Source organism: Stigmatopora argus, chromosome 10 (genome assembly GCF_051989625.1).
Source record: "Stigmatopora argus isolate UIUO_Sarg chromosome 10, RoL_Sarg_1.0, whole genome shotgun sequence".
Lineage (NCBI taxonomy): Eukaryota > Metazoa > Chordata > Actinopteri > Syngnathiformes > Syngnathidae > Stigmatopora > Stigmatopora argus.
In genome coordinates this window covers 2747916-2757747 of record NC_135396.1, presented here as the reverse complement: position 1 = coordinate 2757747, position 9832 = coordinate 2747916, and the positions used below count along the sequence as shown (strand labels likewise).

Genomic DNA, 9832 nt, shown 5'->3' with positions numbered 1-9832 from the left:
TAGATAACCATTGAAACCTGTAAAATGAAAAGAACCACTTATGTTGGTGAAATTTATTTAGAAATAAAACTGCCATTGTCTTAACAGAAGCAGGACCGACTGTTCAAGCAACCCTTCCTGAAAAGGAAAATAAATCACACAAAAAGATAAAAAAATAAAAATACTACACAGGAAGAAACGCAAAGCCAAAAAAATGAGATCCGATTTGCACAACCAAACTAAGTTTAAGGGGGGGTTATGGGACAGTGCAGCACAATGTAGAATATGAAGCAATGCAGGCCAGGATAATCTGCTTCATCAAAAGTTCAAAACATGTTATACACTAACAAGTCCAAGTGTTTGAATGGGGGGGAAAAAAAAATACAAAATTTTGTCAACATCTACCGTGGATTTAGTCAACAGGACCCACTCTAAACCTGTACATCTCACACGAAAGAATTTAAACATAACCTGACAAGGAAAAGAACGCGGTGAGCTGCTGTAAAATTGGACGGGGGGGGAAGGGGATGCAGTGGGCTTGTCGTTCTTCATTCAGGTGGCAGCTGGAGTTGGACTTCGGTTTTGACTTGCGGAGCGGGAACGACTGAAACAGAAAAGGGGAGGAGTCACTGCGCAGTAAAGGAGATTTAAAAAAAATAAATAAAAAAGGAAGACGGCAGTCGCGAACACTCACTCACTCAGCTATATTCCACATGGTGGAAGGTAACTTGCTTCAGTTTTAGAGCTAAGTGTGGCAGGTCTGAAACCAGGGCCGGATAAATATGGAACTAGCCGAGCAACGTAAAATCGGTTCACTACTTAAAAAGTTGGGGGAGAATTTCAGCTGAGAATAAAATGTCAACTCATCCTTTGGACAGGTACTCAGAGTAACAAGGGGACGACAACCAGTACAACTGGCTTGCTGGTTTCTGCCCAAGGTGGGAACGTGTACTCTCTCCTCAGAGGCAACATTCATTCACTCACTCACAGAAGTCAACGCATGCTTATCGTCGACCGTCGTCACCGCACACATCCCGTTACATAAGGCCAGTGCATTTTTTTGTTTGTTTTAACTACAAAAACAAATTCTTGTCATGGAAGAAAGGGGGGGAGAGATAGAAAAAGATGGGGTGGGGATGGGGGGATTTTGTTACCTTTGGAGACACTGGCAGAAACAACAAGTACAGAGAAGCGAAGGATGAAAGCACTGAAGGACGGATGACTACGCTCTTGAAGACTGATCTCTGGTCAGCTCGCTCTCATTTTCAGAAGCTAACAAAGGCCGCAGAGCTCTGGTAGGTAGGTAGGTAGATACGTAGTAGGGGGTTGTTCTGGTCAAGTAGGTAAAGGAATTTTTAATGGTCGAACTCAGAATTGTTCGTGTTCGGCGCTCTGGTAGATCTGCCGGCTGGCTGGCGCCGTTGGGTGATTCTAGGAGGACAACCGTAAGAGTGCGCGCGCCGATCTCGTCTGAGCGTGTGCGTTGGTCGGACAGAAGGTCACCCAATCACTCTGCGGGGGGAGATTCTCGCTGTCTAATGCCAGGCGAAGGCTGATCTCAGGTCAGCGCTTAGTCACCCTCCCGCAGGACGTAAACACGGCCAGCTGGCAGACCCTGGGCCTGGGATCAGCTGTAGTAGTGTCAGCGCAGTGCGCGGCTCCCAGCACACACTTTAAAGAAAATATGAAAAATAAACAAAACTGTGCGGAAAAAAATGCTCAATTTTAGCTGCAGCGCTCTATTTCAAATTTGCCTAGCCTCGGTGGCCAATTCGTAACACGCATCGTTACAGGTAACTTAGCCAAAAGTCATTTTGTGATAAATTTTTGCAGAGCAATAAAACAACCGCACTTGATACGCGCCAAGGATTCCCCACTGAACTGTTGTGACAAACATGGTTATCGTTTACTTCTTTTTGGACTCTACGACTCTTGCACAAAAGTCCCTTGTTGCGGTCTTCTATTGCCCCGCCACGCTAACTTGGCCGAAGGGAGGGGGCAAGATTCGGACGGGCCGGCGTCGAGGGTTCAGGGTCCTCCGGTCGTTCACCTCGGCGTCGACGACGATGGCGAGACGCAGCTGGTTTAGAAGTACTTGTCGACACAACTGTTCGTAGTACGAATGGCGCAACTCCTAGTTGTTGCTCCAGCAGTGATCTGTCACAATCGTCTACGGCCATCTCGTGCTTCTCCCCGCCAAGTGTTATTTGTCGGGACTAAACGCTAGAGTGCTATCCAAGGGCCAATGAGATGCCTCGCTTACCTGGCCCTCTTGTGATTAGTCGACGGGGATCGGGAGCGGGAGCGCGAGGCGGAGCGTCCTCTCGGCGCGGACCTGGACCGAGATCGGGACCTGGAGCGACTGAGGGGACAAACAATTAAAAATTAAAAATATATATATATACACAGTATTGTGAATTTAAACATGATAATTTCATCAACAATCACTTATGAAAGAGTGAGCAAACATTTGCTCAAGGGTCACATTTGAACTTGAAACCTAAAAGCTTAAAAGAAAATGGAAACATGGGCTGGAAATTTCCAACCTACAACCCATGGCCCACAACAAAATACCGTATTTTCACGACCATAAGGCACACATAAAAAAAGTCTTACATTTTCTCCAAAATAGACAGGGCACCTTATAATCCAGTGTGCTTTATATATGGACCAATACTAACATTGTTATCACGATAAAATAAAATAAATCAGTCGATAGGGTACACCATCCTCTGCAGCTCTCACAACTACCCGTAGAAAAAGTACTGCACAGTGACTGCTGGGATATATAGGTCTTTTGTCAATACACCCAATGGATTGTGACCTGGCGATCAACATCAACATAGCTTTACGAAGCATGGAAGGCAGCGTTGGAATAGTTACGCTAGCTACTATTTGCGAATGGATTGTGGCCGGCTGGACAAACGTATAAAACTCAGCGTTTTCGATGACTCTTTGGACAATTGTTCAATTCGGACACAGAAAATGTGGACTTTGATGGATTTGTGGGTGATGATGACGCGAGTACATTGTAAAATGGCTAAATAAAGTACAACCCAACTCAGTTTTGCTTCCGTTGCCTTTTTAAAAACGTGTTTTTAGCGTGTGGGTGTAGCGTGTATGTTTAAGCTGGTATGTTTTGACATGCCTGGCTGCGTCTATAATAACGGTGCGTCCTTTTTTTGTGTAAAATACAGAAATAGCACTCGTTACTGACACTGCGGCTAAAAATATGATGCACCGTATAGGCGTGAAAATACGGTATGTAAATATATATTTAGAAAAACGATTACGGATTCAGCCTCCAATTGCTTGCACTTTGCAGCTTTACCACTAGACGGAGCTCCTCACTTAAACAGTATCCACCCATTTACTCAGGAGTCAAAACCAGACTTGTTTAAATCCAAGTAGGAAAATTGAATTTCATTTTGAGGGGTGTTTTGCAGAAACGTATATTCAAAAAAAATCCACATGTAACAAATCTTGTCAATCTCTTTGCTCTGCAGTTTCTTTCAGCGATTTAACTACCTATATTGCAATACCCTGATATTTCTGGACTAGTTTGTCAATTTAATTTGATCATGAAGTAGCTCTAACAGGCAATTTTACAACATCATACTCTCACCTTCTCACTGGAGTTCTAGACTTGGAACGAGCTGACTTGGAACGAGCTGGAGAGCCAGACCTGATGTGACAGAGAAAACAAGAGGTTGAGAATAATAATCCTACTTGTAGTGGATAATTTGATGATCTCATTCTAGCCTACACCGTCCTCTTACCTGCTCCTACGCCTGGAGTAAGACGGAGAACGACGATGGCTCCTGGCAAAATAAAAACAAACCAAAAACCATGAACGATCAAACCGATTACCCTTAACTCCACGCCAGATTCGCCCAATTCAGTAGCCCAGTATGAAACCAAAAATCTTTAGCAAATCAACAAACAACATTTCCATCGAACCATCTTACCTGCTGCGGCTTCGGCTGCGGGAATGAGTACGGGATCTGTAGCGCCGGCCGCGGGATCGAGATCTGGAACGTGAACGAGACCGGGACCGAGACCTAACAGCAAAGAAAATGTTTTAAGAGTTTTTTTAAAACAGTTTTTAGGGATGATTACTTTAGGGGCGCTAACTCTCGGCCCGCACCTGCTGCGACGACCTCCCCGCTTGCTGAAACGATAGCAATCGTAGGCGTAGTGGCCGCGATCTCCGCATTGGTAGCAGCGATCGTTCGGGTCAAACTGGCGTCGGCTGGGGCGTCCGCGGCCCTTCCTGGACATGCCTGTCGACATCTCTACACGGACACGAGACCCACACAGAAGCCTGTGGACAACAAACGGCCAGTTAGGATGACACTTAACTTTGGAATTGTTAAAATCACAGCAAAAACACGTAGACAAGAACCCTAAAAACGCATCCACCTCCATTCACTTCATTGTTTAAATGAACTACTCGACTGGGTATGAAGTTGGAAACAAGCGTGAACGTTTACTGGTCTTGACGTTTGATAACAATGTACTCACTTTCCATCCATGCCTTTCACAGCATCCTCTGCGTCTCTTGGGTCTTCAAACTCAACAAAGGCAAAACCTGGCGGGTTCCGGGCCACCCAGACGGTCCTTAGCGGGCCATAGTAGCTGAAGGCTCGCTCCAACTCCCCCTTGGCAGCGCCATTGCCCAAGTCGCCAACGTACACCTTACAGTCGGTGGCCCGGGATGAACTTCGGGATGAAGAATAATAGGACATCTTTTTTTCTACACAGGGAAGGGAGTGAAACAGTGTTATCAAACTGTAATGTCATTTTATCCCAAGTGCATGTCACCAATTGTGCCTCGGAAGTTTTGGAACAGACAACTACTTTGTAAATTTTGATTAGCTTTGTAATACCCCTAATAGGAACAGATGAAAGCATACGTAAGAATAACTGTTAGGAAAGTGGTCTTATGATTGGAAGTAACCAGTACGAAATAGAGCACCAAAACGAAAGTACTCTGGAACCCAACTAAAAGACATGTTAAAATGCATTCATTGTGACTAGTAGATTAGCCAAGTGTAAACTTCGCGGTGACGTCACTAAATTCATAAAAATAGGGCTTATATTCATCATACTCGATTCTCTACTATAGCGATATAATACTATGCTACCACTCGTAGCGTGTAGTAATGGCGTACTAAAATTCGACGTTTTGGACCCCTCATTACTTTGAGTAACGTTTTAATGCTGAACAGTATAGCCGTTATAGTTGATAATTTAGCCGTGTTAAAACCAGATATACATTGTAAACACGGTTCAGGAGGAGATTTGGGTGTCGAATTGAGTGCGGTTAGAAGGCCTCACGCAAAGCCTGCTAAACAACAATGGCGACCACACGAGCGTTTACCTACCTTCTTCCCGTGATTGCGTCGTCGAACTCAGATTTACCTCCAAATCACAAAAACCCAGCCCAAGGTGGGAAGGCTATTGTTTCTATCTTTATAAATCTCGGGCACGTCAATTCCAAATGACGAATGGATTAAGAAACAGAGAGCGCCACTTTAAAATACGTTAGCCTAGTCTTGCGCATACACGCGCTACACAGAGGTCGCTACGCGAGCATACGGGTAACGCGGCAAAGCCCGGGATAAAAACGTCACTTCCGCAGCTGCGTACTACTATAATAACCATCGAAAATATTAAACTAAATAAGTCAAAAGTTGGGAGTGATATACAACAGTAAACTACTGGCTTGCATAATTTCAGTGAATTTTGGATGTGAATTTCTCCAGTAAAATAACTATTAACTCGGAAAAACATTTTAAAACGGTTTGATATGTGACATGCCTGATTCCGACGGAATATTAAAAATGTTAAAATAATTTAAACTGCCCTGTTAATTTACTGCATCTTCCACGTTTATGAAAATCTAAGTCGTTTAAAAATACGTTCATAGACTCGTATATGTTTTGATTGGCACTGACACAATATGGCCGTCCACATTGGTTCATAGCACTCATTATCCTACTCTTACGTCATATATGTGTGACGTTTTCTCTATGACGCGTTACACATGTATTTGAATGTTTACATACATTCGTATAATGTACATAGAAATACTATATGTGCGTGTGTATAAATATATACACAAGCATAAATACCCTCTATGTTAACAACAGCTATAGAAAAAGAATTGATTGATATGATAGACAAGTAATACTCAGACACGTGCTGCCTTGAAAATAAATAATATATTCAAATAAGGTCAACCTCTGTTAAATAGAGAATTTTTTCTTTCAGTAACACATTACACCTCATGCCATGTTCTGCAAACAAGCATTGTTTTTCAAAACATTTGTATACATTTGATATAAAACTTAAATATTATTCTGCGATAGCAATGTATCACCGCTGTTAATAAATGATAATGTCAATCCATTATCAGTTTTTTTTTAATCGACAAAAGTTTCAGGCAGAGATTATTGTTCACACAGACACAAAGGAACAAGACAAAAGACAGGGTACACAAACAACAGTTTTGTACATTAATAAAGACCTGTAACATGGCTTAGGAAAGTTGCCTTGAAAAAAACAGCAGGCTTTTATTTTAACAGTTTGTCCAAGGCAACAACATTGTAGACATTGATGTTTATGTCACTCGCTACTTTAATTTATCCATCAGTGAATGGTAGTCGAAAGGAACCTGAAATCCTTCACATGCTGCTAAAAACACATAAAACACGGGAGGTTCATCATGCAACCCAAGTGGAACATGGCGACAACATACACACACACACACACATACACATTCACACACACATATAGATGAGAGGAAATAGAGTACAGTATATTACATTAACTAGAGAACAGCATAGGCTGCAGCTAAACAGCAGAGGTTTTTGGAAAACCGGAATATTGGCTGGATTTTGCAAAACAGTCCTTTTCCAGCTCTGTCCGTTATTTTCTGTAAGCGTTCCTCACTGTTCTTTTATGTAAACATGCTACATAGGTACATTTAAAAGAACTCAACCACAAAAGGGAGCTGGATGAGAAACGACAAAAACACTGGCACATGACGGAGACGACCTCGCGTCCAAGAAGCTAAATAAAAGTTAGCCTGTGTTAGGAATCACCCACTCTTAAATTAGTTTTCTATTGTGATATTCAAATGTGGAAAGAGATTTGAGCACCCAATTTATTCCAAAATACATCACACAGTCACTGGAAAAGCAATACATCCCATGATGCATTGCGTAGACTGGCTAAAATCTACTTTTAGTACAAGTTGGGATTGACATCATATGCTTTTCATTCAATTATGAAAACAAATGAAGTACATAGTCGAAAACTTACTGTTTATGACATATCCTACTTTGATCAGGCATTTTTCATAATTTCTATTTTTTTAACAAATCAATCTTTTGATGTATTATTGTATATATTGGACTCGGAAAGATCCAGGCTACTTGAAGTCAGCGTATGAGAAAGTGAATGATTCCAAACACATCACAGACGTTTCCTGTATTGCACATTTTGAAACCGAAGACCTGTGGGCGGAGCTTATTATACTTCATATACTGTACATAAATAAATATCTAAATAAATGCTCTTGAACTCAAAAACAGCAGTCAGCGCACATATTCAGCTCGCTCCATTTATGATACTCTACACTGGTATCAAAATCTAGCGTCGCTAACGAGCTAACGAGCTAACGTGAACTCCATTCTAGTGTGTTGGCGTGCACTGCGACCACTCAATTCATGGTTCCAAAGTACAAAATAAACATCTGTTGTAGCTGCAAGGAAAAGATATAAAATTAGCTCTAGAAAGGTTACAAAGTTCGCTTCATTCAGGAAAAAAAACGAATAGAATGGTTCTCATTTCACTATGACCGATTGCACTTGTGGCTGGCGACGACGACACCGATGCACATGGTGGTCGCCGCGTGGGTTATTACAGTAAACAATTGTCCGGAGGACTGTGCCGCATCTGTGACGCTTGTCGACAGGGCACGTGAGTGGCTTTTTGCACAAAAGCTAGTTTGCAGTGCACCCCATGCATGGCTGTCTGTACATTGTGCGGGTTGCAACCGCTTGTTACCCACATGCAGTGTCTATGGATTCAAATTTGAGGCTAACGTATGATTATGTGTAGTGTTACTGCTATGAGTAGCTTAGCATTAGCATAAGGTGGGAATCGGAATTTGACTCTTTCAGACAAGTAAACTTTTCATTCATTTACTGAACTGTGTTATCCTCACAAGGGTCATGGGGGTGCTGGAGCCTAGATGACTTTGGGCCAGAAGCGGGGGGAAGTCCCTGAATCGGTGGCCAGCCAATCACAGTGCACAAGGAGACTAACAACCAATCACTCATAGCAATTTAGCATCCAAATAGCCTAGCATGCATGTTTTGGGCATGTGGGAGGAAATTGGAGTACCCAGAGAAAAACCACGCAAGAACATGCAAACTCCACATAGGTGGACCGACCTGGATTTGAACCCAGGACCCCAAAGCTGTGAGGCCGACAAAGTAACCACTCATCCGCCAGGCCGCTGCGAGTAAACTAATGTACAGTAATCCCTCGATTATCGGGACTGCACTTATCACAAATTCACTACTTTGCGATTTTTTTCTGCTATTAATGATATTTTTTTAAGTTCATAAAAATGTGAAAATCCATGCTGATACTCGTAAGCTAACAGGACACAGCACTGAAGTTATAAAAAAAAAATCCCAATAGGGGAAACCCTACTTTGCTATTTTTCGATTTTTGTGGCCATGTCTGGTCTATATTAACCGCAATAGTCGAGGGATTACTGTAGTCATAATCATTGGGGTTACGGTCAATTGTGACTTTGAGATAAGATTTTACTTCAGTGTGCAATTATGGTTAGAGTGAATTAGCGGCCTATTGAAACTGTGTAATCCTGCATCCCATAAATCTTGCCTCAAGGGCTGCATTAGTATATCTGAATCCAGCATCTAATTAAAACAAAACGACTGCCAGCAACAAAGATATGAGATCTAAGCTAAAGGGCAAAATAGCAATGCAGCTAAAAAGACGTTTACTGGGTCCATCATCACATAGCTATCCAGACATGCCAGCCTATCTCAGAGAACTGTCGTCAGAAATCAATTTTTCATTATTTCCGAGTGTAGTACAATTAGAAGGAGCGATTAAAAGTGGCTTGGCAAAGAGTGGCTGCTTTCATTGTTAAGGCTGGGATGGTATCGCCGACAAGTTGCACTACCATGACAAAATTCCCGGGCTTTTTTATGGCAAATCAACCACCCATACATAACCTAACAGATAAAGGAACAAGAATATGGAAGAGTAGTTCAATCAAGATCAGTGTTTCTCCAAGTCTTTCAGGAAATAGACCCATTTTTTTATCAAATAAACCCTAACAACCAATGTTTGCTAACAGTGAATCATGAACAATTTGAACTTCCATCATTTTTAATGTACTGTACACCCTTTTAAAAGCGCATGATTCATGATAATTGACCTAAAAAGGGACTTCTGATACAGAATAAAAGCTTTGCGACCTACTAAATCGCCCTTGACTTCACATTATAAAATAAGCATCATTATTACTTAAGTATATCATCTTTTTGTAGCATTTCTGACACTCTCTTGTGGCAATTTCCGCATCTAAATTAAGCTTCCTTGACCTAATAACGGTGGAAAAACAATGCACTGACTTACCCATGAAGTAAACCACTCACAATAATTTTGGGGGGGGACCACCATTGGTCCACTGACCACACTTTGAGAAACACTGGTCTAGAAACCTCAGGTGAAACAACTGTAAACAGACAAAATAAAACTTTTTTTCACAGTATCATTCTTTTTTTCACTAATGAGCTGACGT

At 41.9% G+C, this 9832-nt stretch overlaps 1 protein-coding gene across 2 annotated transcripts; it reads right to left on the bottom strand.

Moving 5' to 3' along the window:
• Positions 1–38: 38 nt before the first annotated feature.
• srsf7a (serine and arginine rich splicing factor 7a) lies at positions 39–5611 on the bottom strand. Of its 2 annotated transcripts, XR_013303595.1 has the most exons (9): positions 5367–5611; positions 4504–4735; positions 4127–4303; positions 3948–4040; positions 3759–3800; positions 3605–3664; positions 2243–2341; positions 1134–1650; positions 39–583 (listed from the first exon to the last, which is right to left on the bottom strand). XR_013303595.1 is itself a non-coding variant. In XM_077611705.1 (8 exons), exons 2-8 carry the CDS (start codon positions 4725–4727, stop codon positions 532–534), a joined length of 747 nt encoding a protein of 248 aa, XP_077467831.1. In that variant the 5' UTR covers positions 4728–4735; positions 5367–5611; the 3' UTR covers positions 39–531. The 2 variants fall into 2 exon arrangements, 1 of the variants encoding a protein (XP_077467831.1); XM_077611705.1 differs by lacking the exon at positions 1134–1650.
• Between the last annotated feature and the right edge of the window lie 4221 nt (positions 5612–9832).